We start from the raw sequence: 27,876 nt of genomic DNA on the forward strand, positions 1-27,876 counted from the left end.
TCCCAACTACGAGTCCTCTCTTTCTTACCAACTAAAATATTTTAAAGCCATTTACAGTCTAATCTTTCACTTGAAGTTTGCTCTACTGCACCTTAGTAGAAAGCATCCTCCATGATTCTTTCACAACCCAAGAAATCCAGGGGGAGAGGGAGAGAGAGGTGAACGATTGAGCAGAAACTACTCCTGCTACCGCAGTCACTTGGCTTCTACAAACCAATTTTGGATTTGTTCGAATCGTTCATCCGATGACTGCTGCCTGATTCGATTCGATTCGATTCGATTCTCTCGAAGAGAGCTCGGTGCGTCCGCTAATGGCGATTGCCGTCCTTTATGCCGTCATCTTGGCCAGTACTTTCTGCGCCGCGGAGTCCCAGTACATCTCCTACAACACTACGCAGAGTATCGTGGCCGGCAAAATCAACGTCCATTTGGTCGCTCATTCGCACGACGACGTCGGGTGGTTGAAGACCATCGATCAGTACTACGTCGGCGCCAATAATTCGATTCGGGTATTATGTCGTTTCTTCTTCATATGTCTCTGCTCTACTGCCGGTCGATGGGTTTAAGGTTGCTTCGCTCAATGTAGAGTGCTTAGTTGTGATTTTGTTTTATTTTATCGGCAGGGAGCGTGTGTTCAGAATGTATTGGATTCTGTAATTTCAGCATTGCTGGAGGATAAGAATCGCAAGTTCATCTATGTTGAGATGGCAAGATGACGATTTTTCTTTCTCCGTTTCTAGTTTCATTTTGATCTATATGTTCATTTTTAACTCTTGAAGTGCATGTGAGTGACCGCAGGCGTTCTTCCAGAGATGGTGGCGACGACAGAGTGAAGTCCTTCGGGCCAAAGTCAGGGGGCTTGTCAAATCGGGTCAACTGGAGTTCATGTAAAATTTTCTGTTGTCCCGTATTTTATTTTATCTGTAACTTGATACAACGTTGCAATTTTTTATTTTATTTTTTAAATTTTTTGATAGCAAAAGAAGATTTTATTCATAGGAAAAAATTTACACAAGGGAGAATGAGACATATCCCCCAAAAAGGCCTGTAATTATCTAGTAAAACCAGCTAAAAAAATACCAAGAAATAATAAATCAGCATTCCAAAATGTTCCTCAAAATCTCTATATAATTCATGATCCGGAATATAACACTGCTTTGTGCGACCAAAATTATATACCCATTTGGAACAACAGTCAAATGACTCAGAATTGCTGGATAACATTAACTGTGATCTTGAATTTTACATTGATTTTCCTATCCCCCTTTATTTTCTCTCTTTAGAATATCTGTTACGTATTGCTCATAGGTTGGAAAAGTTGATGAGATATATATATTTTTTGTGTTCTAGGTGGTTTAGAGTGTGAGGGTCCTTTGCATAGTTGGGGTAAGGTTTGTTGGCCTAAGTGCAGGGCGGCTATTCACAATATGGGGCCCTAGGCGAATGATTTAATCAAGGACCCTTAATATTTTGTTTAATTTTTATTTTTATTTAAAATTAATTTTTTTAACTTTTTGAGATGCAAAATCACTCATCAATGTTATCTTTATCACTATTATTATTATTATTATTATTATTATTATTATTATTATATTAGATTCTAATTCCATTTCTAGAATTGATTGCTCGTTTCTTGGAGGTTTTTCATCTTACTCATTTATATTTTATTTAGAACTAAAAATAAATTATCAAAAGCTCCCGTTTGAGATGACACTAATTCTTCTATTTTTTTTTCTTTCTTCGTTTTTCATATCTGGATTCATATTTTCTCGTTGACATAATTAAATTTTAAAATTAACACTACTTATAAATTGACAAATTATGTAAATAAATAAAAATAAATTTAATAAATCTATAGAAATAATAGATTGAAACCATATAACCTGATTATTATTCTTATTGCAAATCAATCGACGAGCAAGACTTTAGAGATATCAGTTTCTTGCTAGATACAACGCTTTAGTCTCAAAGCTTCCAAAATCTAAGAAAAAATAGAAAAAAAAAAATCCAGAATGAAAATAATAGAAAAATAATGTACAAACATTGAAATTAAAATTAGGGTTGATGAAATTACAGAGAATTGGAGGCCCGAAGATGATGAACACAAGAGGCGGAGCAAAAATCATAGAGACTGAGAGATGAGAGTGAGAGTTGGAATGATTTTTTTAGAAACGCTAGGAGAAAGAGATGAGAGTAATAGATAGTTAGAAATATAAGAAAGTTGTTAGTTGGGAAGTCAATGAGACTTGAAAAAAAGAAGAAGAATTAAATTACATTTATTTTACATTTTAATATACAATTTCATTTATTTGCTAGTTGGGAAGTTAATGTATGGGAAGAGAGCATAATAAATAATGTTAACATTATTTAATTAAAAAAAAATTTGGGGCCCCAAAAATGTATTATTATATTAAAAACAAATTTGGGGGCCCCAAAATTTTTGGGGAATTTTGGGGCCCTAGGTGAACACCTCAGCCGCCTAATGGTTAGGTCGGCCCTGCCTAAGTGTGATGGTTGTTTGGGGGAAACTTTTGTCTAAGAACTTCATCTTAGTGGGTAAATGGTTATAGAGCTCGAATTTCCTCGACCTAGCTGTCCCACAGTAAATATGGAGTCCAATAGAATGATTGGGGGTGCTAAAGCATAATGCCACTTATGTGAATCCATGGAAATTTATCAGATTTCCCCTATTTTTCTTCCTACAATCAGATTTCACCTTGGCACTGGGAGAGAGTTCATTTATGGGAGGAGCAATGGTTGTGTCATTATTATTTGGAGAGTTTTCTCACACAAGTTTAAGGGCTTTCTTTGTAGAAGAGGAGACTAGTCTTTGGAGATATGTTACTGTAGCTGCCAAAATTTGTTTGGGAGAATTTGGATCAATCACGACTTTGATCACCTGCCAAGAATAAGAGAAAAATTGCTTAGAGGATCCGGGATGTACTTCGAGAGATCACTCCAATACCTAAGTTAGGGAATCTGTAAAGATTGTATATTTGCAACAATAAAAGTATGGATGAGACTGAGATAAGATGAGATATCTTACATTTCTTGGGGGGTCCTTTTTATAGGCATTCAGAACACCTCCCCTATTGATTTCCTTACTAATGGATCGCAGGGGTTACATTTCAGATAGGTTACTAGGGAGTAAATACTAGTGTGCTAAACCCCTATTTTAATTAACGGACCTTACCTTCTTTCCATTAATCCCATAATGTCTTTTCAGTTTTTGTTGGTCTTACATTAGTTAATGCCAAGTTTAATGTCAAGGTCTCTTTTAGCTTATATCAGTTGTCTCCCTACTCTCGAGTCTTAGAGTTACCTTTTTGGCTCGAGAATATATTTTATTTATTATAAGTCCTTTTATTTTCATGAGATTCGAATTAAGTCATCAAATGAGCATCTTTAGGCCTCATGAGCGATCCTCATTAGATGGACCAATATTCTACTGAGTAGTGCTTGTTTCTTGTTGCCTTATGAGCGGTGCTTATCAAATGGGCTTGTACTTAGCTGAGCAATGCCCGTCTCTTGCTATCTCATGAGTGGTGCTCATTAGATGGACATTTTTTTAGTCTTATGAGCGATGCTCATCAGATGGACCAAATTTTTGCCGAGTAATGTTGCTTGTCTCTTATTGACTCATGAGTAGTCAAATGAGCATTTTTGGGCCTCATGAGTTGTGCTTATTACATGGGCCAATTTTTTTGTCAAGCAGTGCCCGTCTCTTGCTGCCTCATGAGCAGTGTTCATCAAATGGACACTTTTTGGGTCTCATGAGCTGTACTCATTAGATGGACAAATTTTTTGTTGAGTACTGTCTGTTTTCTAGGTATATCTCCCCAACATGATTTGCATCTCACAAAGCATCGTGGTTTGTGCCACCTTTTTTCTCCTATAAATAGTTCCTCTTTGCTTCTCTTATTCTCCATACTTGAAAGGGAAGTATTTACTAGAGGTATGTTTCCTTACACCTCGACGATTTCATCAGTGTATTTTCTCTTCAAATTTGAATTTTTGTTTTCGGTGGTGATAACTGACTCTAAGTTGATATATTTTTTGGCTTGCGCCATTGGCTTTTCCATCTCGGTCGAGTTTTTCTTCCTTATGGAATTCAGAAAGTCATAGAGTTGCAGAGCCGTTGTCAAGGCGGCTACTATTACTCTGTAGTCCAAGTTTTTGATCTCTAGAGTTTCATTAACGAAACGATGCATACATTTTTTTTTATGTTTCCCTCTCTCCTTGAACAAGACTCATAAGGTAGGCTGAAGTCTTCGCCATTTTTTCGGTTGTTGAGAAAATGCACCACAAACTACTACTCCATCTTAGAGAAAGACCCAACTGAGGTGGACTTCAATGTTTGGTACCATGTTCTAGCATTTTCCTTCAGAGTTGCTACAAATGCTCGACACATAATTGCATCAGGTGTACCTTGCTATTGCATCAACATTCTGAAAGTGTTTAGGCGGTCTTGGGAATCTGATGATCCATCATATCCTTCTATACTGGGCATCTTGAATTTATTGGGGAGAGGGATCTCCATTATTTCCTTGGTAAGGGGATGATTAAAAGATCTAACTGAGGTTTCCCCTATTAAGGGTTAGTTTCAAACTTATTTTACCAGTTTTTCCAATTGATCAATTCTCTTGAATTTTTCTTCAAATTCCTGGGATCATTGCTCATTAAGGCCTGCACTGTTGGCCCCTTCTACTTCCTTTGTCGAATCTAAAATTTTCAAGGATGTTTCATGTGGTACCATTGCCTTGCCCTTAGGTATCGTTTCTACTTGAACAACCCTTGGGCTATATTCTATAAGATCTTTTTTCTGTTTTAAGATCATGCTAAATGTCTTCTACCTTCCTTTGGAAGATTAGAAATTGGTCTAAAGGCATAATTTGCAGCAAATTGTTTAGTGGTGGGGAGTTAATTGAATGGGGCAATTGATCCCCAGCAACGGTTTGAGACTCGGAATTGTGTGATGCAGCCATGATTGAGTTTAGAAAAAAATCCTTCCAAGTTTCTCACAAACAACGCTAACTGTTGTTTCCAAATTTTGTCCAGAAGAATTTGGATCGATCATGACTTTGATCACCTGCCAAGAATAAGAGAAAAACGGCTTGGAGGACTTGGGATGCACTCTGGGAGATCACTCCGATGCCTAAGTTAGGGAATCTGAAAGGATTATATGTTTGCAATAGTAAAAGTATGGATGAGACTAAGATAAGATGATATGTCTTATCTTCCTTGAGGGGTCCTTTTTATAGGCATTCAGAATACCCCCTATTGGTTTCCCTACTAATGGATCGCAGGGATTACATTTCGGATAGGTTACTAGGGAGTAAAGAATGGTGTGCTAACCCCCTATTTTAATTGACAGACATTTACCTTCTTTCCATTAATCCCTGGATGTCTTTTCAGTTTTTGGTCTTATATTAGTTAATGCCGAGTTTAATGTCAAGGTCTCTTTTAGGTTATGTCAATTACTTTTGCTGTGGTTTGGTGCATTTGGTTGGAGCTGGAGCTGAACTCTAGAATATTTAATGGACAGGAAATGCCTTTTTACTTGGTTTGGAGGAGGGTCCTCTTTTTCCTTTCATTCTAATGCTCGCTTTGGTTGCTTAAAGGAGTGCAGCTGCATGATGTACAAAGAGATTGGAGAGCTTTGTACTGTCATTTTGTCTTACATTTTTCTTCTTTTGTAGGTGATTACCTTCTACTTCAATTCTTTGTACTTCACTTTCTGTTTTAATAATATTTCTTCTTCTTCCTTTTTTTTTTTTAAAATAAAAAAGTGATTTTAGGCCTTCTGAATCTGTTCCAAAGAGGCATTATACCTCCAAGTCTACTTTCTCTTGCTGATGGATCATTTTTGCATACTTATGTAGCTATGGAAATTGTCTTCCTTTTTTATTTTCATCAGCATATCAAATTTTTAATTTTTTTTTTCTTTTTTCCTTGAAAAAGAAATGGGGGTATGTGTATGCACGATGAAGCAGCCCCACATTACATTGACATGATTGATCAGACAACTCTTGGACATCGATTTATAAAGGATGAATTTGGTCAGGTTCCTACAGTTGGCTGGCAGATTGATCCTTTTGGACACTCCGCTATCCAAGCTTACTTGCTGGGTGCAGAGGTATGCCTCATGAACACTTACTGATCTTGAATGGATTTGCTGCCATATATATATATATATATCTTTGGTTAAACCAATACTTTCTTAATGCATCTTGATAGTTTTTTTTTTTTGTCATTGTAAAACACCTGTTATGTATGCCACCATGAGTTGCAGTTAGGATTCAACTCTCTCTTCTTTGCTCGCATTGATTTCCAAGATAGAGCCAAACGAAAAGATGAGAAAACTCTTGAGGTTGTGTGGCAAGGTTCCAAGTCCCTTGGTTCCTCTTCACAGGTTAGGGCCTAAGAGTTTATTTGAATTTTTTATGCCTTTTACATTGTTTGACCTCAAAAGTGAGTGCCATTGCCATATTGTTACAACTTCTGTCACTTGAGAACATCAAATAAAGTTTTTCCGCTCTTCACATAGTTCAGCTTAACAAATTCTTGCTTTCTGATTACAACTTCTGCCACTGAAGAACAGTGAGTAAAATTTATTTGCTTGTCACATAGTTTGACTGAAGAGCAAATTCTTCTTTTCAGCAACTTTATAACTTAAGAGAAACAGCTGTAGTTTATATGCTATATCTGTCATGTTAATATTTTAAATGACTAAGTCATTTTTGCAGATATTCACTGGTATATTCCCCAGGCATTATGATCCTCCTGATGGTTTTACATTTGAAATAAATGATGTGTCCCCACCAATTCAGGTAATCTATGATTCTGCAATAAGATACACACCATGTTTCAGAGTTCTTGAACTGTATTTCTTCCTAACACTTTCCATTAAAGGATGATATTCTCCTATTTGACTACAATGTTGAAGAGCGAGTTGATGACTTTGTAGCTGCTGCTGTAGCACAGGTAAGATTTTTGAGTAGTTATTTTTTAACTTTCAATCTTATGGGAAAAACCCACTTTCTGCCTATGTGCCTCTAGAAGTCTAGAGTTGAATAAACATTGTTTTATTAAGGTATGAGCAACCATATCTAAAAATTGCAAAAACTGTTGATTTTATTTGTAATTGTATACTCACTCTATTTTTCTATTGTGATATTTCAAATTTCAGGCAGGGGTCAAATATGAAATTGGAATAGCTTCCCAAGAGGAGGGGGGGTGAATTGGGTTTTAAAAATTTTATTCCCTTTAGTCCTAATTCTTTTGAATTGTGACAACAATCAAAACTTAAATACAATCACAATCAACACAACAAGATCAATCACTCAATCTTTGTAACAATAACCCTGTATATATGTGAAAATTTGTTGAACTTGTTCTAAGTCCTGTATCACAATTATTCTTCTTCCTAATGTTTAGCTTTTAAATAAACTTTCAGATTAATAGGTCAAGGATGATCAACCAATGTAGTCCCTTTTGGTTTCCGCAATCAATGCTGATCAATCTAAAATGAATTACCTTCCGGTCTATTTAACAGCCAAACATTCAGAATTGAATTTTAAAGCAACCACACAGATTATATCTTTTGCTAAAAAATAAAGAGTAGAGTAGAGAAAGAAGAATATAGGGTTTTTACGAGGTTCGGTATCAACATAGCCTACGTCCTCGCCCTTGGAAAAACCACCAAAGGATTCACTATTACCGTTCCTTTGTCAGGCGGAACAAGACCAGTTACAAACACTCCTTGAGTAAGGCTAGAGCCCGCCTTCTCCAAACAATATCCTCTTGTTTGGTCCAACGATTTAGCACTCGAACCGTCAATTAACATGTTACAAAGATATAAAACAAGGCAAACAAGAACTTGCTCCTCAAAGAGCTGATTAGTACAAATTGAAACACTATGTACTTCAATAAATTCAGAACATGAATTTTAGAATGAAGCTCTTTGAAACTTATCACCGTAGGTATTTTTCAATGGATGAAAGAATCAACAACTTGATGCACAAACTCAGTGAGAAAGTCAGCAAAGCTTTCAGAGAATTTCGTGAGTGATGAGAGCAATAGCACACTTTCTGAATTTCAGTAAGCTTTGAGAGAGAATGAGAGCTGAATTGATTTCTTGGTATTTTAAAACAATGATCCTAAGGGAATTTATAGAGGTAGAAAACCTCCTTGCTTGTTCCCTAAGAATACTTAGCGTTGTTTCCAAATAATAAAATTATTTAAGCTTCCAATAATTTAAATTTCAAAAATTATATCCGTTGGAAAATTGAAAAATGCCGCGAGCTAGACGACTGTGAAGTCCTGGCAGTCGTCTGTCCATATGATATAACTATAAAACTCATAGGCAGAGAGGTGGCAGTCGTCTGTCCCTTGATTGGCAGTCATCCGTCGTTAGAATAATATGGTTTTAATTACAACTCAGTAGGGTGGCAGTCGTCTGTCCATGAACAAATCAAATTTTCAATATACAAAAAGGGTTGACAGTCGTCTGGCAGAATACTCACAGACTTCTCACTTGGCACTCGCGGTCGTCTGTCAAAACCTTGACAGTCGTCTGTCAGGCTTTTGTCTTTAGTTATACAATTCTAAATTGGCCAGTCGTCTGTCAACTGACATTTGTTCATTTCAATATATTTTTAAATTCTCTCTTCTTTGCTCAATTAATCTTGAAATATGAACTTATTTGACTTTGAAAAATTTGTTCCAAGTTTTATATTAAGGTCTCTAAGTCTCTTTGCCTAATGAGCTTCAAAATGAAAACTTCATAGTTGAATAAACTTAGAAGTACTAACAAAGACTTTGACCTAATCTGTTTTGACATTTTCTTGGCTTTAAGTTCTTTCAATGCTGCTCTTCAATCTCTTAGACTTATTTTTGAGCTTTCATTTATAGATCTTTGGTATTCTCATGAACCTCTCCTTGTTCCTTGATCCTTGTAAGCCTTCATGTCAGGGTATATGTATTTTGAGCAAATCATCTTTACCTTTAATCATATCACTTGAAAATATATTAAATAACTTTTACTTTGTTATCATCAAAACCAAAAGTTTGTAAGCCTAACTATGCCAACAAAATACTTAACGCAAATATTTACACAATGAAGTTTCTCTTTCATTCTTTCAGTTTTCTTGACTATCATCATGACAAAAAAACCTGCCTTTTCTAGGCTAACGTAACCAGGACAAATCATATAATGTGGACCATGGGGACTGATTTTCGATATCAATATGCTAATTCATGGTTCAGGCAGATGGACAAGTTTATTCATTATGTCAACAAGGTACTTGCTGTTTATAAGCCTTCTTGAAAATTAATGCTTCTGGAATCTCATTTTGCAATATGACTTAATGGTTTTACATTCTTTATTCCTCTTATTCTTTGCTATAGAACGCTAGTAAAACTCTGAAGGTAATCATTTCTTTTTGGATTACTCCCAGGATGGGCGTGTCAATGCTCTATATTCGACGCCGTCCATATACACTGGTGCAAAATATGCAACACATGAATCATGGCCTCTCAAAACTGATGATTTCTTCCCGTTAGTTTGATGCCAAACTGTTGTGCCAGTTAACTAACCTTCTTACATTTAACTGGTTATAAGTGCTTCATAAATGTGACACCATTTTTGCCAGGTATGCAGATCATGCAAATGCATATTGGACAGGTTATTTTACAAGTAGACCTGCCTTTAAAGGTTATGTTAGAATGCTGAGTGGTTACTACCTGGTAATGATTAGTGGGCCTTTTTTACTAAACACAAAGTCTATGCCCTGGCTTTCAGTGCTTTTCTGAAACCTCTACTTTTTTATAACCAGGCAGCTAGGCAATTGGAATTTTTTAGAGGCAGAAGTAGTTTGAGGCCAAATACAGATGCATTGGCTGATGCCTTGGCTATTGCTCAACACCATGATGCAGTTAGTGGTACGGAAAGGCAGCATGTGGCTGCCGATTATGCCATGCGATTGTCAATAGGCTATGTGGAGGTGCAGCTTTTAATTTGTTATTTTAATTTTTTTTCCACTCAAAATATAGCATTAGTGTTTAAGTTGACAATAAAACACTTATTCGGTAATAATTTGCTGTAGGCAGAAGAGGTGGTAGCATCTTCCCTTGCTTCCTTGGCAGTGTCAACATTAAATACCAAACATGAAGATGCAGTCACAAAATTTCAACAGGCAATTTTTTTTCAACTCTTTGCACTTTTTAATTTGGAGCATAGGTTTTGAAATGTACACTCATTCTTGTTTTATGCTATGGCAAAAAAATGTGGCTTGCTGTTCTTTGACTTTCAGAATGAATATTTTGCAATATGAATTCAAACTTGAAGTGTTGGAGGTGTTTCTTAGACCATAGAAACTGATATCATTTTAAGCAATGAAAAAAACTTTGTTTTCCTCTCTTCAATGACCAATCATAGAATTCTATAATGTGGAGATTTCTTTTTTCCCTTAGGTGATATTTGGATTCATCATAAACTCTAATAACTTTATTATGCAGTTGCAAGAAGTTATCAGGCATGATCATTCTGAAGTGGTATAATAAGCCATATTTATATATTTTTTGGGATAGAAAAAGAAGAATTTATTAAAAAGAAGAAGAAGTACAGGAAGGAGCATAAGAAATCCTCCTTAAAAAGATACAAGAAAAAGAAAAAAGCAAAATAAATTAAAACAGCACAACCAACCACTCACGCTGTACATCAGAAAACAAAATCCCTTTGAAACATCCAGATGCAAAAACTCACAAGGAAGCCAGATACTCAATTCTGTTCACAATGCATAATTGAGGACATCCTCTTCCCAATAAAAATACAAGCATTCCTCTTAAACCGGATCCCCCACAAAATTGCAAAAATTGCACCCCTCCATAGCATCAAAGCATCTTTACCCCTTCCAAGACCTGTAAAATAGATAGCCAACAAATCCTCCACCAACTCTGAACACACCCAACTCCCTCCAAATAAGCCAAGAAGATTATTTCACACCTTCCAAGAAAAGGAGCAATGAAGGAATAGGTGTAGAAATCCCGAGTATCTTCATGTATCTTGAGTAAATTAGGAAAGTGTGTAAATATAGAAGATTGTATATTGTTGAGGGTAATTCTGTTAGGAGATTGTTTCCATAGTTAGAACTTCCGATTGTATTATATATTGTAAATTGAGCTGTACAAATTCATTCCAGAAATGCAGAAATTATATTCTGTTTTCATGGTATTAGAGCGAGGGTTTCTAAACCTTGGCTAACAATGGCCGACGGCACTGTCAACAGCATAGATTCGAGTTCCTCTGAAAATCTCGACAGCGACTCTGAAGCCACATCCATCGTGGGTTCGAATGGGTTAGACAACTTAGCCTTTCCACTCTCAGTGGAGAAATTGAATGGAAAAATTTCCGTGAGTGGGCTCAATCCATCAAACTTGTGATTGAAGGCAAAGGGAGGTTAGGTTATCTTATCGGCGAGAGGAAGAAACTCGCCTCAACCGATGTTGCAGCCCTGCAAAAATGGAAGTCCAAAAATTCCATGGTAATCGTGTGGCTCGTAAACTCGATGAAATCGGAAAGATCTATCTGTTCTTACCAACGGCGAAGGACGTCTAGAACGCTGTTTGTGAGACGTACTCCGATGCTGAGGGTTACTCTCAAATCTTCGAGATAAAGACTCGATTGTGGCAGATGAGGCAAGGTGAGAGAGATGTCACCGAGTACTTCATGGAGATGACACACCTTTGGAAAGAGCTCGACCTGAGCATCGAGGAGGAGTGGGATTGCTCCGGCGACAGCACCTACTACAAGAAACGACTCGAGAACAAAAGAGTTTTCGAGTTCTTGGCCGGTCTCAACCGTGAACTAGATGATGTGCGAGGAAGGATACTTGGCCAACGACCCCTTCCATTGACCTGAGAAGTATTCGCAGAGGTGAGGCGTGAGGAGAGCAGACAGAAAGTGATGCTGAAGACACCTATGGGCCATATTGGGCCTGAAATATCAGCCCTAAACCCAAAACCAAATGGGCTTGAAGTTTCGGCCCTAATTTCAAAAGGCCCTACAGGATTTGGACAAAAGCCACATAAAGGGAGATTATGGTGTGAGTACTGTCGCAAGCCAGGCCATTCAAAGATACCTGCTGGGAAATTCATGGAAAGCCTGCAGATTGGAAGTCGAGGCAAAATAAAAAAAATCGTGGCTATTGGGCAACTATTGATAATTCAGTTGAGAAGTCACAAGGCAAGAAAAATAACAATACCACTCCTAATGGCATATTCAGTCTAGAGTAGTTGGACCAGCTATATAAAATGTTTTCCTCCATTCAAACATCGGGTCAGTCTTCCACTGGTTCTTTAGCCCACCGAGGTAATTTTCTGTCAGCCCTAAACACTACATCTCATTATAAATCACCATGGATAATTGCCTCGGGTGCCTCTGATCATATGACTGATTCTTATCATTTGTTCTCATCTTATTCATTGTGTGTTGGAAATTTGAGAGTTAAAATTGCAGATGGATCTCTCTCATCTGTTGCAGGCAAAGGAAGTATTCGAATATTTGATTCTACAACTTTAAAATTTGTCTTGCATGTCCCAAAGTTGTCTTGCAATTTGTTATCTGTTAGCCAGTTGACAAAAGATTCCAATTGCTCTGCTAAATTTGTTTCATCTCACTGTGTTTTCCAGAACCTATCATCGGGGAAGATGATTGACAGTGTTAAGGCTTGTGAGGGACTCTACTACTTTTAGGAGGCAAATACGAGTGAACAATGTAATACTGCAATTTGTGATTCTGCATCTATTTCTAGAGATAGTGAAATTTTGTTATGGCATTTTAGGATGGGTCATCCAAATTTTCAATATTTAAGACGTTTATTTCCTTCCATTTTTTCTAATAAAACATCTTCTGATTTTCAATATGAAATTTGTGAGCTTGCAAAACACCAGCGTAATTCCTTCCCAAAGTCCACATACAAACCATCCCGCTCATTTACTATGATTCACAGTGATTTATGGGGGCCTTCACGCTCTTTTAATTGCACTCATACGAAATGGTTTGTTACTTTTATTGATGATCATACTCGTATTTGTTGGGTTTACTTGTTGAAAGATAAAACTGAAGTCCGTTCTATTTTCGTCAATTTCCACTCGATGATTCAAACACAATTCCACACCCACATCCAAATTTTACGTACTGATAATGGTACGGAATATTTCAACACTATCTTGGGACATTATCTTCAAGAAAATGGAATTGTACATCAAAGTTCATGTGTGGATACCCCTCAACAAAATGGGGTTGCTGAATGTAAAAACAGACATATACTTGAAGTAGCTTGGCCATTGATGTTCACTACAAACATGAAGAACTATTTTTGGGGTGATGCCATTTTAACAATTACACATCTCATTAATCGAATGCCGAGTCGAGTTCTTACTTTTGCCACTCCTCTCCAGAAATTCCAGGGATATTTCCCCAACTCTCGACTCCACTCCAACCTCTCTCTGAAAATCTTTGGATGTACTGCCTTTGTTCATATTCATGCTCACAATCGGGATAAATTGGAGCCTCGTGCCATTAAATACGTCTTTATTGGTTACTCTCTTACTCAAAAAGACTACAAATGTTATGATCCTATTTCAAAATGAATGTTTGTTAGCCTTGATGTCGCGTTCTTTGAAACCACTCCTTATTTCTTAAAGCCCTCTTTTCAGGGGGAGAAGTGGAGTGAAGATCGGTTCTTTGATTTCCATACTACTGAATCTGTGCCATCTACTAAGTCTCCCATTGCATCATTTCCTGACCTGTCATATGTAGATGATCACTTAAACTCAGGGGGAAATGCAAAAAAACAAATTAATAAGGAAACACTTGTTTACTCAAGAAAGCCAAAAACAAAGAACAAGGAGAATCTCATACCTGAGCCACCAAAAGAGTTGGAACCGGTGATAGTTCCGAGCAACCATGAGTCCACGCCCAATCCCGGTCAGGTAATAAATGGCCAGGAGCTTTCTTCTGATAAGCCAGTAGGCTGCAAATGGGTCTTCGCAGTGAAATATAAAACTGATGGGACAATTGAAAGATATAAAGGTAGACTTGTTGCAAAAGGGTTTACATAGACCTATTGACTACACAGAGACTTTTGCACCAGTGGCGAAATTGAACACAGTTCGGGTCCTATTGTCCTTGGCAGCTAACTTAGATTGGCCACTACAACAACTTGACATTAAGAATGCTTTTCTAAATGGCGAGTTAGAAGAAGTTTACATGACTATACCACCAGGTTTCTATAAGAGAGGTGAAGAAAACAGAGTATGTAAACTCAAGAAGTCCTTGTATGGACTCAAGCAATCTCCTAGAGCATGGTTTGAAAGATTTGCGAAAGTCATAAAGAATTAGGGATATCGACAAGGGCAATCAGATCACACTATGTTCTTCCAACAGTCTAAAAGTGGTAAGAAAACAATTCTGATAGTGTATGTTGATGATAAAATCCTAATTGGAGATGATACGGTGGAGATGGAAAGATTAAGAAAGTCCTAACTGCTGAGTTTGAAATTAAAGACCTGGGACAAATGCAATACTTCTTGGGAATGGAAGTTGCTAGATCAAAGAAGGGTATTAGTGTCTCTTAGCGAAAGTATATCCTTGATCTCCTAATCGAAATTGGCATTCTTGGATGCAAACCTAGTGAAACCCCGATTGAAGCCATAAAAAGGGTTGAAGACTGCAGAATAACAGTTGAAAAGGAAAGGTATCAGAGATTGGTTGGTAAACTAATTTACCTATCGCATACCAGGCCCGACATTGCATTTGCGGTAAGTGTGGTAAGTCAACACATGCATTCATCGAAAAAGACTCACCTATATGCTGTGTATAAGATCCTCAGGTACCTCAAAGGTTCTTCGGGTAAAGGACTCTTCTTCAAGAAATGTGAAAGCAAGGAAGTAGAAATCTTCACAGATGCGGATTGGGCAAGATCAGCGGAAGATAGAAGGTCTACCACTGTATATTGCACTTTTGTATGAGGAAATTTGATAACTTGGAGGAGCAAAAAACAGAATGTAGTGGCTCGAAACAGTGCTGAAGTTGAATTCAGGGCAGCTGCACAAGGGATATGTGAAGGACTGTGGTTACGAAAACTCTTGGAAGAATTACAAATCCCGGTGAAATTCCCTATCAAACTCTATTGTGACAACAAAACAGCCATCAGTATCTCTCTCAATCTAGTTCAACATGACAAGACTAAGCATGTGGAGGTGGACCGACATTTTATCAAATAGAAGGTTGAAGAAGGAACCATCTGTATGATTTATGTACCTATCAAGGAACAAACTGTAGACATCTTTACTAAAGGGTTAGCCCGACAAAGCTTCGATGACTTCATTGGCAAGTTGAATATGATTAATATCTATGATCCAACTTGAGGGGGAGTGTAGAAATCCTGAGTATCTTCATGTATCTTGAGCAAATTAGGAAAGTGTGTAAATATAGAAGATTGTATATTGTTGAGGGTGATTCTGTTAGTAGATTGTTTCCATAGTTAGAACTTCCGATTGTATTATATATTTTAAATTGGGCTGTACAAATTCATTCAAGAAATAAAGAATTATATTCTGTTTTCAATAGGTGAGAAGCTGATTTTGAATTTTAAAAACAAAGAAACTTACATATCCAGATATAAGAACCTTGAAAGGCGTCCTACTCTGCAACAGATTGTTAGTGTTTATAAGAACAACCAACCAAATGAAACCTTTAATCTTAGAGGGGACTTTTGCCTTCCAAATGGATCTATGAAGCAGGAAATACAAGTTATTTTTGGTCAAATGCTCAAAGAAGGAATTACAAGAATACTCCCCAAAAGAATCAAGAGTCTGGGAACATTAGTCTCTCCTTTCAGAAAGGAGCCTGCCATCCAACAAACTTAATTAAGAGGCAAGCTTCAAAACCTCCCTATCATTAAGAGCCCTACAAAAGCAAATAGAAACCAGCCCCATTAGAAATAAAGAGTGAAGAAATAGATTCATTGTGCAAAGAGGACAATCTAAGCAAATGGGAAAAAATGAGCAAAGTGACCCCCAACAAATGTCTTCCAAAAACGGATACGACATCTATTACCAACAATAAAATTTGTATGAGTAAAAAGAGGATATAATTGTGAAATACCCTTCCAAAGACTTTAACAAGAATATCTCAACTCCAAATTAGCATCCCACCAATCATCCTGCAAACCAAATTTACTCTTGATAACTTTGTGCCAAAGGAAAGACTCCTTTAAGGGAAAATGCCACAACCATTTACCCAAAGCAATGTTCTTAGGCACCAACTTACCAAGACCCAAATCCCCCTCTCAGACCTATAGACAACCTCCCAACTGACCAGATGATCTTTATTCTCCCCCACCCTGGACCAGAGAAAATCTCTCATAATCTTCTCAATACTACTGGCTACCCTCACAGGAGTTCTACAGATAGACGAGAAATAAACAGGAATACTAGCAAGGGAAGCCTGAACGAGTGTAATATGCTCCCCTAAAGAGCAACAAGCACCCTTCCACCCATCCAATGTCTTAGACACCTTCTCCACCACAGGATCCCAAAACCCAGTCGATCTAGGATTACCACCTAGAGGCTTGTCTTAAAAAAAATACCACACCCAACTAAAGAGACAATTCCAAAGATCTAGAGATATCTAACCCACTCTTCCCCAAATTAATTTTTAAGCTGTATTGATTGTGAGGCATTTGAAACCTTGTACACCATACCTTGTTATGAAAGAACCAGACTCAACAGCAAGGGAGAAAACAATGAAGAACCAATCAATTACATAATACACATTGATTTAGATGGCTCAGCTTAAAACATACATCCATGGACTAAGACTGCAAAGGAATTCATTATAGAATCTGAAAAAAAATATTTCTCTCACACCTAAGACCATGGTCCCCATTCCACTTAAGTCTTTTCCTATCAATCTGTCCAAAACAAACCCTATGGTACTTCATACCTCAAGCCAAGAAGTGGGCTATATCAGTTTGTTGGCCGCTTCATGGACTAAGGTTCAGAAATCAAATAAAACCTAAAAGGTCAGTGTTAGATCAGGTCATTGGAATGGAAGACAAGACATTACAGTAACAGTTTTTTTATTTTTACATGTAGTGCTAACACAGTCCATATTTATAACACTGACTTAAGAAGTCACTGAAACTCTTCTTGTTAGCTACATTGATAAAATGAGGTGAAGAGAATTATAAAAAATTTCTATCATTCTTTACATTGACATCTGCTTTGTTTTTTTTTAATCAGTGTCCTCTTCTTAATATTAGTTACTGCCCTCCATCGGAAGCTGCTTTGTCTGATGGAAAAAGCTTGGTGAGGAAAATTTTCATCCTAATTGATTCATTTTCCAGTCTGTTGAAGCTTGTTGCTGACACTTCCATTTGAAAATATCCTCCTCTTCTCTTTTGTAGGCAGTGGTTGTCTACAATCCTCTTGGATGGAAGAGAGAGGAAGTAATTCGAATTCCAGTGAGTGCTTTTTCCCCCCTTTGCCTCTAGATCAAGAAAGTTCAAATTATTCAAGGGGAAATGGAATATTCTTCCTCATGTGCCATCTGCATCTCTCTCTTTCACATTGCACACAGAGAGAGATTTGTCTGAAAGTCTTGTAATAAGGACAAATCTACAGAATCTGAATTATTTAAAAGCTCGGATATATAATGTTCAAATGTAGAAAATTAATTGCAAATCAAACTTGTTGCAGGTTTCCAGTGAACAGGTTATTATCCAGGATTCAGATGGAAGAGAAATTCAATCTCAGCTTCTTCCTTTATCCAATGCTACTATGAGCATGAGAAATTACTATGTCAAAGCATATTTAGGCAAATCCCTAGAGGGCACGCCTAAGTATTGGCTTGCATTTTCTGTCTCCATCCCACCTCTTGGTTTCAGTACTTACGTTGTGTCAACTGCAAAACAAACAGGTCAACTCATATTTCTTCAATGTCTTGTGCCATGTCCACGTAGAGAACTATTTTTCATGTTATGGCACAAAATATTGTTTTTCATTATTTCTAAGACCTGATATACATTGTTGGCCCACAATCTAATAGTTTAAGTGTTTAGGTAAAGTGATTATTTAATATGATATCAGAGCCAGGTTGCCAAGATGTCCTGGGTTCTAATCTTGTTGCGCACTTTTATATTTTGTTTGTTAAGAATTATCTTATTCCCTATAATAGGTGTTGTTTTAATTGTTTGTTATCTCTCCACATGCAAAGGAGTGTTAAGGCCTGATATACATTGTCAGCCCTAAAAATACTGCTTAAGTTTTTAGGTGAAGTGTTAATCTAACAATTATTTCAATGCGTTGAATGTAGGCGCCAGTTCAATCATCTCAACAGTATACACATCAGAAGGCAGAACTAATGGCACCATAGAAGTTGGACAAGGAAGTTTAAAGCTACTTTATTCGGAAGATGAAGGAAAACTTACTCGTTATATCAACAGTAGAAGTTTGGTATGCTGATTTTTGGTTTCATAATATAACATCATATTTGATTTATGTTTTTTTTTTTTTGTCATTTCTTGTATATTTTACCCACTCAATATTTAATAATCATGATGGAGTTTTTTTGTTCAGTACTGTGCAGTCATACATTGAAATTCTCAGCTTTCAAAACTGTCTTCAGAATAGTCTTTGCAGTTAATGTTATTTTAAAAAATAATTTTTGAATTTTAACAAATGATTAATGTGATATAGTACTAATATCAACAGTCATAGCTTTTACAAGACAAGGAAGAAGGAATATACTCTAAAATTGCAAATAATCTGGCTTTTCTTTGTTCCTCATGAATGCAAACTTTTATTTTTCATTATCTAGAACTATTAGAGAGCGAGCATGCAACACACACACACACACAGGGTGATGTGAAGGAAAACAAATTGAATTCCCTTTAATTGTTGCATTGCCCAGTATATTGCAATTTATGCAAGGAGGAAGAGGAGGAGTACATACAGACCATTTAAAACTCAACATTCTGGTCTCTCTATCAAACAATGTTCATTGTTGAAGAAAAAGCAAAATAATTGTTTAAAGAACCACACCTTCTCCAATAATTGCCTTGAATAATTTTGAAGAATTTTCTGAAGAAACATAACATCAATTTTGTCATTATTTTCATCTATTCATAATCCAAGCATTTTCATCTATTGTCATTTGCATGAATCAAAATTCATAATTAAGCTATATCATAGGTCATTATGTCTTGTACTGCTGCCCTGACTCTTGCTATTTCTACCCTTTTCACATCCAATAATTGGATAAACAATTTATCAAAATTTCACCGCTTACTTCATTAGGGAGTCAAATCTTTAGATGCAGATATTTGCCTCTTCTGTTACTTTTCAAGAACAATTCTCATCAACTGCGATGCCCATAGAGGCTTCACTTGGAGTCAGTGGTTAGGAACCAAAGTGGCTAGCTGTCACAAGGCTAAATATTCCTCAAACTTCTAAATTATTGTTGAACTTTGTTTGCCTGGTCACACTAGCACGTTACATTATGTAAGTATGAGGTGGTTTTCTGACTTGACAACTTTTGTTTCAATATTAATGCTGTTTATGCATACCATTTCATTTGCTTTTTTTTTTTTTAATATTATAACAAAAGAAGATATCGTTAATAGAAATAGAATTTACAAGACAGAGAATGAGATATCTCCGAAGACAAACTGAGACTCTCCAAGACTAAACAAAAGACAAAAATTGCCCACGAAAAAATCATCCAGTCAACATGTTCCTCCAGCTCTTCACAGCTCCTGAAAACTTGCCTCTTTAAAAAATCCATACCCGAAACACCACAAAGAGGCCAAATATTTTATTTTTTTCCAACCAACATCTGGTTTAATTTTTTCCTAGAAAATACCTAAGCATTACATTCCATCCATAAACCCCATGATACTGACAAAAAGCCACACTTCCTTAAAGTTGCCCTTTTTTTTCTTCTACCAAAACTTGTGAAGGATATTTCTAAGAGGTCTTCCACCTAGGGAGGACAAACCCAGCTTTCTCCCATAACGCCAAAAAGCATATTCCAAACACTCCAAGCAAATTCACATTGCAAAAGAAGGTGAGAAGTTGTCTCATAATTCTTGTAACAAAGCGCACATACATCAGGAGAGAGACTCTTCATAGGTCACCTAATTTGCGACAAGTTATTGGTATTTATCTTATTAAGCACAACCAACCAAGTGGAAGCCTTTATTAGGAGGAACCTTAGCCTTCCAAACAGTAGAGTATAGCGAGAAAGAAGAGTTGGAATGAATAAAAAATTCAAAAAAAATTGCAAGAAAACACACCTGATTGGTCCGAAGACCAAGAATGAACGTCCCTACCTGATGACAATTACTCCCACTCAATAAAGATAACAAAGATGACAATGCCACCATCTCCTTATCGTTCAAAGGTTTCCTAAAAGAAGATTACAAGAAACCAAAGGACTACTCAATTCACCAACACAGAAAGAAATGGCTTTATTTTGTTCAGATCTAAGATGAAATAGACGAGGGAAAGAAGTCCCAGCCAAGGGTCTTTCCAAAAATTGAATATGAGAGCGCCTGTCTGCCTCAAGTTTAGTGTGATGGATGAAAAAAGGATAAATCTAAGAAATGGATCTCCATGGACTCCCCAAAGAGCATCTTAAATTAGCATTGGTATTCCACCCATTCTCATCCAACCCAAACATACTTCTTATTACTTTATGCCAGAGAGACAATTCTTCTAGAGGGAAACACCATAGCCATTTATGCTAGAAGAGCGGTGTTTTTAGAAACCAACTAACCCCCCTCCTTTTTAGATCTACAAACCTCATTCCAACACACTAAATGGTCCTTATGACTCCCCCTGCCGGACCACAAAAACTCTCTCATGATCCTCTTGAGCTTGCTAGCAATCCCCACTGGAACCTTGAAGACAGGAAATACGACTGGATGTTAGCAAGACAAGCCTGAATCAAAGTAATTTTACCCCCAAGAGTAAAGAGGACTCCCTTCCAACCATCTAATCTCTTTGTCATCCTTTCCACCACCGGGTTCCAAAAATCTGCAGCTCTAGGGCTGCCCCCCAAAGGGGTCGCTAAGTACGTCAAAGGCCAGTCCAGAATACCATGCCCCACTTTGTTAGCCTGCTCCCTAACATGCTCAAGTAGCACATTTGTAGCTGCTAAACCACTCTTCCCTATATTTCATTTGCTAAAATACTAATCTTAATGTCATCAACCTACATGATTAAGAACCACTCACCTTCTCAATGTTGTCATGTAATCATTTAAAATGGACCAAAAGTATATGAGTCACCGAAGCTCATCTCCAGCTGGGAATTTTCAGATTGACAGAGGGTTCTCCAGACTTTGCTCTCTAGCCATTGTGTATGAGTAAGGCTTAAACATGATAATTCTATCACTACCCAAAGATCTTTGCCTGCATAGTTAGCGTAGCTGGACTAGCACAGTGATGGGAATTTTCAGGTTGACAGAGGGTTGTAGACTTTGCTCTCTTCCCATTGTGTATGAGCAAGGCTTAAGCATGATTATTCTATCACTATCCAAACACCAAAGATCTTTTTCTGCATAATTAGTGTAGCTGGACTAGCACAGTGATGGATGCTTCACAGTGTAAGAGCATGTGATGCTGACACATATTTCCTTTTTTTATTATTATTATTATAAATGAAGGTTACGGCTTCTGTTGAACAGTCATACGGTTTCTATCGTGGAAATGATGGAACTGATGAAGATCCTCAGGTAGCCAAATCTTTCTTGACCAAAAGCTTTTAATGCTTTCTTGTTTTTTGTATTCTTGTCATCTATCCTGCATAATTATTTAGTTTGGAGTTAGAAAGAATTTCGCTAAAGATAGGTTGCAATTGTGATATATTTTTCTATTTTTTGAAGGCTTCTGGGGCATACATCTTCCGTCCGAATGGTACCTTCCCAATAAAATCAGAAGGGCAGGTATTTTATGCTTGTTGAATGTAGAATTGTATTTATGTTGATAAACAAAAAATGTTACTGTAACTTCATCCTTATTTCTATGAGTTTTTGGAGGTAAACAGATATGTTTATTTGTTCCAGGTTCCTTTAACCCTTGTGCGGGGTCCATTATTGGATGAAGTTCATCAGCAGCTTAATCCATGGATACATCAGGTACTTTCACAAGTCTGGTGTTGGGGCAATAATCTTCTTAGTTTTGCTTACGCCCTCCCTCATTCCTTTTGCAATAATTTACCTGACCACATTCTTAGTAGTTTGGCAAAAATGCTTGTACATGTGGTACTTTCCTTGGATACTGTGAGATGAGTTGAAAGATATTAATGCATAGTTTTGTTTAATTTATCCTCTTTGCACGATAATAAAAAATAAAAAAATATCTTTCTGATGGTAATTGTAAAAAAAAAAATGACAAGACCAGGCAATTGAAATAGATAATAATGGAGTCATTGAATTTACTCCCCTCAGAAAGTTGCACTTGGCCTATAGCATAATTGTGTGATGATTTTGCTTGTTGCCCTTCCTGAGTAAAATTCCTGGCTCTGCCTTTTTTCTTAATTAATTGCAGTTTAGAAATTTGGGATTTTTGTCAATGCAGAGATTTTGCCTGCTAGTGTCTGTTAGATTATGACTTTACCTAAAAGCTTAAGTTGTTAGCTTGTGGGCCTACGATGTATATCAAGCTTTAACACTTTCCTGCATGTGCAGCCCGACTGCACATGGAGAGATAAACACACGATAGATAACACCCATTACAGGGAATACAATAATTTTTTAAAAACCACACAACAAACAAGAGCAACAAAACTAGAACCCTGGACCTCTTGATAACCAGCTGTGAAACCATGTTAAACTACCACTTTACCTAAAAGCTTACGTTGTTAGGTTGTCGGCCAATAATGTATATCAAGTTTTAACAATGTCAATAACACAATTCCATTTACATGCACAGATTACCAGGGTGTACAAATGGAAAGAACATGCTGAAGTTGAGTTCACCGTAAGTTCAACGTCTATTTATGCCCCTTCATGTGGTGACACATAATTTTTGCATTAAATGGCTGAAGCATCCCATTAGAGCTTGATTTTTTTACTTTATATGTGTAGATTGGACCAATTCCTGTGGATGATGGGATTGGGAAAGAAATCACTACTCAAATTACAACAAATATGAAGACCAATAAAACGTTTTATACGGATTCTAATGGACGTGACTTCATTAAAAGGGTATGTTGATACTCAATGCATCTTTGTCAATATTCGTATCATGTAATTTCCAGTTGTTCCATTAGTTTATCCCCATTACGAAGATCTGAATCCTGATTTTGGAACAATTATTTTTGCATAATTCACAGGTATTCTCTGCTTCTTTTTGCATTACACGATTAAATGAAAATCCTGACTTTGAAAATTTTATTTCTAAGTTTGTTTCATGCTTTTATTAGGTAATTCATTCTAAAGTTCTCCAATTGACTGCAGATTCGAGATTACAGAACAGACTGGGACCTGCAAGTGAATCAACCAGTTGCTGGAAATTATTACCCTGTATGTTTTGTTCATACTGGAACGTTGCATATTTTAATCATCCATTTATTTTCAATTTGATAATGCAATAATCTGGAGAATGTATGTGTTGGGCTTGTTGAAGCAAACCAATTGGTTGGATCAGGTGAAGGGACTACAAAATTTTCATATCCAATTAGTTACCGACTTTAATCTTTGTGATTTCTTCTTTGGGAGCAGGTGCTGTTTCAAAGACTGTATTAACATTATGTTTATAATTTAGCAGTCTCCACAATATTTTATTTAGGAGACAAAGTACTCAACAAATGAAGGATCCTTTTGTCATCTTGTCGACCTTTTTTTGTCTTCTTCTTTATTTTCTAGTTTCCAGTGCCTCTCACACCTCACATCTTGACAACTAAAAGTAGCCATTCTCAACTGACTTCTGCTAAGTGCACATGTTTTGTACTACAAATATAATTCTTTTAAGTTCTCTAATCCTCTTCTCTTTCCTCATTACAATATATCAGATTAATCTTGGGATTTACATAGAAGATAGCAGCATGGAATTCTCAGTGTTGGTGGACCGTTCAGTGGGTGGATCTAGCTTAGTTGATGGTCAAATAGAGCTCATGCTTCATAGGTTTGTTTGGCCTCTCATTGCATACTTCCATATTAGTTATTGTATTGTTTCAATATCTTTCAATTCATTTCACTTATATGTTAAAATTAGATGTGCTGTCAACATCTTTAATTAGTTTCTTTTGTTGTCTAGGAGATTGCTTCATGATGATTCTAGAGGGGTTGGTGAGGCATTAAATGAAACAGTTTGTGTCCATGACGAATGCAAAGGTTTAACTGTAAGCATACCTCTCCAACTTGTTTAATAAGCTTATAGCTGATTCAATATTTATTGAAACATGAGGTCAACCTTTCACCTGTAACCAAGATTGTTCAGATGTTCAAAGTTTCTTGGGTGCTGGATACTGCTAGACCATTGCTTCCAGGCTTCTACTTTGTTAAAGCTGTTTGTTATGACTCATATTCTGTTAGCCTCCTGTCCTAGCATATTTGAATTCTTTTCTTGATTTGTGAGGCCACTAGACTATGTTGGATTTTTCATTTTCCAAAAGACATGTTGAGCATTCACCAGCTGGCTATGATATCAGTTCACTAGTAACATAGCAGGACACATGGATCTGAAACGAGAGTTGGGAGGGTGATGTGCACTTTTACCTCTGGAAATGTAGAAGACCAAACCATTTGCGATGATTTTGTTAGCCTCTTGTTATTTATCACTTGATTCTTTTGTTGATGGGCCTTTCTTGTTCGCTCAGCCACCAGACTCATTGTTGAACTTAAGGACACCTTGAGCATTCACCAAGTTGGCTGTTGCATCAATGCACTGCAACATAGTAGGAGTGCAGGGCAGCAAAGGTCTGGAACAGGGGATGGGAGGCGGCATGCAGCTCCTCTCCCCTCTCAAATCCAAAAAAGTAAAAATAAATAAATAAAAAAATTGAAAAAAATAAAGCTCTTTGTTCCATAATTTTTAATATTTTGTTAGCTTATTGTCACTTATCACATTTAATTCTTTTCTTGATGGTTATTTCCTCTTCGAATGAAGATTTAACCCAATGTTAGCTTGAGCACACCTCATGCATTCACCAAGTTGACTCTAAAATTTTGGGCAAAAGTTAAATGTATTATTATTGCACTGCTATTATTGCCACGCAATCTGGAATAGGGGGTGGGAGGTTGTGGGCATCACCCAAGCATTCCACACACCACATAGAAAACTTGAAGGAAAGAAGGGGCATATTGCCATATCGGCTTGCTCAGAAGGCTTGGCCTCATGATCCTTTAGGAATCCCTTCCCGGTCACAGACTTCATTTTTTTCAGCTCATTGGAACTTCTCTCACCACCTTTTGTGTCTTTAATTTCACCTTTGGCCCATGCAAATCAATATGTACATGCACACACACACATATATGAACACTTGTCTTGTGAGCTGGTCACTAGATTGGTCTATTCTGGAAGTTGACAATACATATTTTTGAACGTCTGATGATTATAATTGAGTGGAATATCAGACAAGCCATTTGCTCCCTTTTGCAGATCCAAGGAAAATACTACATCAGAATGGATCCCCTCAGAGGAGGTGCCAAGTGGCGTCGCGCACTTGGCCAAGAAATATATTCACCGCTGCTATTAGCCTTTTCGGAGCAGGTTAAAGAAAAATCCTGTTGTTGAGTAATTAAAGAAAGGCAAGGCTGCAGCATTTTTGTGATTAGTTTCCTTCATGCAGGATGGTAACAGCTGGATGAGTGTGCCAACATTTTCAGGAATTGATCCCTCCTACACCTTACCGAATAACATTGCAGTGATAACCCTCCAGGTACATGGGACAGTGACTTGCTAACATTTCTCATCTCCATGAAGTGCACAAAGGCTAAAATGGAGCTCCATGAAATTGTCTGTTCTGTTCTCTGCACGCCCACCCACCGCACACGTGCGAACAGGGTGGTAAAAAAAATTCTATTTTTGACATTGCAGGAACTTGAAGGTGGAAAAGTACTCCTTCGGTTGGCTCATTTATATGAGGTCTTGACTTCTCTCATACATGACTTTCTTTATGTTTGGTTCTAAAAAATGGAATATGGTAGGAATGAAATAGCCATTTTATAGTGATATAATAGTTTATAAAAAAATTCAAAAAAAATAGTGCCAATTTCAGGAAAATGACATTGCAAAATTAGTGTTATTCCAATCAACATGGAATAGATGAGGAATAGTTGTTCTCAATTATAACGAATTTCTATTTCTATACTATTCCATGTTAACGGGTGTAACACTAAATTTTGTATGGTCATATGCTTAGAATGGTACCAACTTTTTTTTTCTGTCAACTGTTATATCCCTGTATAATGACTATTCTTTTTTATTTGAGTGGAATAATGAATTCATGATAAATGTCTAGACTATAGAGTGTTTTTGAGAATTAAGACATCTTTTGTGAAGCTTTCTCTATGTTGCAGCAGGACTATGGCACTGAATTCTTCACATAAGCTCAATGCAATGCTGTTTTCTTGATTTTTTTTATTTTTTTCAAACACTTATTTAGCTTGATCCTGCTGTTTTATTATTTATTTATTTATATGTTTTTTTGAGGTGGGTGGGGAAGGCTGTCATCTGCTAGGTTCTTTGATATACATTTTGGTGACCTTGCTATATTTCTAAACTGATGCTTGCACCGTGTTTATATGTGCAAAGATTGGAGAGGACGGGGACTATTCTGTAATGGCAAGAGTGGAACTAACAAAGTTATTTCCAACCAAAAAGGTAATGATAATAATAATCCATGGACGTAATGCTCCTATATGCTCTTTCCATGGTTAGACGTGACTGTATTTGCCCTTGCCATTTTCTTTTCAGATCAGCAAAGTGACAGAGATGAGTTTGTCTGCAAATCAAGAAAGAGCTGAGATGGAGCAGAAGAGACTGGTTTGGAAGGTTGAGGGCTCCCCAGTGGAAGCTGAGATGGTGAGGGGAGGACCTGTTGATCCCGGAAAGCTTGTGGTGGAACTTGCCCCGATGGAAATCCGGACCTTCTTTATTGACTTCGATTACCTTCAAATGGTTGGTTCTTGAGAGGCTTGCAGCTTGAGACTGTTTGAGGGCTTAAATGCGCGGGAAAGGGGGGGGGCGGGGTGTTGTTGTTGGATCTTTGTATAGTACCAGTATGCCCTTCTAAGCTTCCATCTTTCATATACACTTTCGCCAACGAATGTTGCATCGTTACACATAAATAAAACAGTTGTATTTGGTGAATTCGAGTGTAGTCATTGCTTCCACTAAAGGACTTGTTGCCTTCTCGGGGGCAAAGGAGTAATATTTTGGAAACATGCCTCGAACTGTTTTTGCGAGCAATCAACCAGAGGCAACCTGTTTGGTACACGAAGGAGTGCAATGGAATAGCCGAACTGGTTTGGTAGAGAGGTATGCTATATAATAATACAATGGAATCCGTTAGATGTGTATGTAGGAGTGTTAATAGGAATAGAAAGGGATTGAACATTTCACTCCACTGATTTCATTCCATTTCAACAAACAAAACACTGAGCCAAGACAAAATCAATTATTTCAATGGTAATAATAACGTTGATTCTGTTTTATGCTATAATATGATAAAATGGCTTGATCATATTAGAATGCAAAGAAATTTGTACCACGTTTTATTTACTAAGCATTTGGGGAGAGATGTATTTTCAGCAAGATAATTTAATTGGGAAATGTCAAATCTTTTAACTTGAGATTGTGT

At 37.0% G+C, this 27,876-nt stretch overlaps 1 protein-coding gene across 1 annotated transcript; it reads left to right on the forward strand.

Moving 5' to 3' along the window:
* Positions 1-27,386, forward strand: LOC131167723 (alpha-mannosidase At3g26720). The gene is made up of 29 exons (XM_058126583.1): positions 1-509; positions 624-707; positions 799-887; positions 5,962-6,136; positions 6,293-6,412; positions 6,747-6,830; positions 6,913-6,984; positions 9,188-9,301; positions 9,459-9,559; positions 9,654-9,747; positions 9,837-10,004; positions 10,107-10,196; positions 17,311-17,376; positions 17,475-17,531; positions 17,767-17,986; positions 18,383-18,522; positions 21,737-21,805; positions 21,956-22,015; positions 22,136-22,207; positions 23,004-23,051; positions 23,159-23,278; positions 23,531-23,596; positions 24,085-24,197; positions 24,330-24,414; positions 25,674-25,784; positions 25,864-25,953; positions 26,112-26,159; positions 26,829-26,897; positions 26,991-27,386. The coding sequence occupies exons 1-29, from the start codon at positions 312-314 to the stop codon at positions 27,204-27,206; spliced, it is 3,039 nt and encodes a 1,012-aa protein (XP_057982566.1). The 5' UTR covers positions 1-311; the 3' UTR covers positions 27,207-27,386.
* Positions 27,387-27,876: the final 490 nt, after the last annotated feature.

Source organism: Malania oleifera, chromosome 11 (assembly GCF_029873635.1).
Source record: "Malania oleifera isolate guangnan ecotype guangnan chromosome 11, ASM2987363v1, whole genome shotgun sequence".
Classification (NCBI taxonomy): Eukaryota; Viridiplantae; Streptophyta; class Magnoliopsida; order Santalales; family Ximeniaceae; genus Malania; species Malania oleifera.

What these genes read in the sequence shown, in the direction of transcription:
- LOC131167723 (XM_058126583.1), top strand. Translation starts at nt 312, where the DNA reads ATGGCGATTGCCGTCCTTTATGCCGTCATCTTGGCCAGTACTTTCTGC. An exon ending in ATATCAACAGTAGAAGTTTG is followed by an intron (nt 18,523 to 21,736) that starts GTATGCTGATTT and finishes TTATAAATGAAG; the next exon opens with GTTACGGCTTCTGTTGAACA. An exon ending in GGTTGGCTCATTTATATGAG is followed by an intron (nt 26,160 to 26,828) that starts GTCTTGACTTCT and finishes ATATGTGCAAAG; the next exon opens with ATTGGAGAGGACGGGGACTA.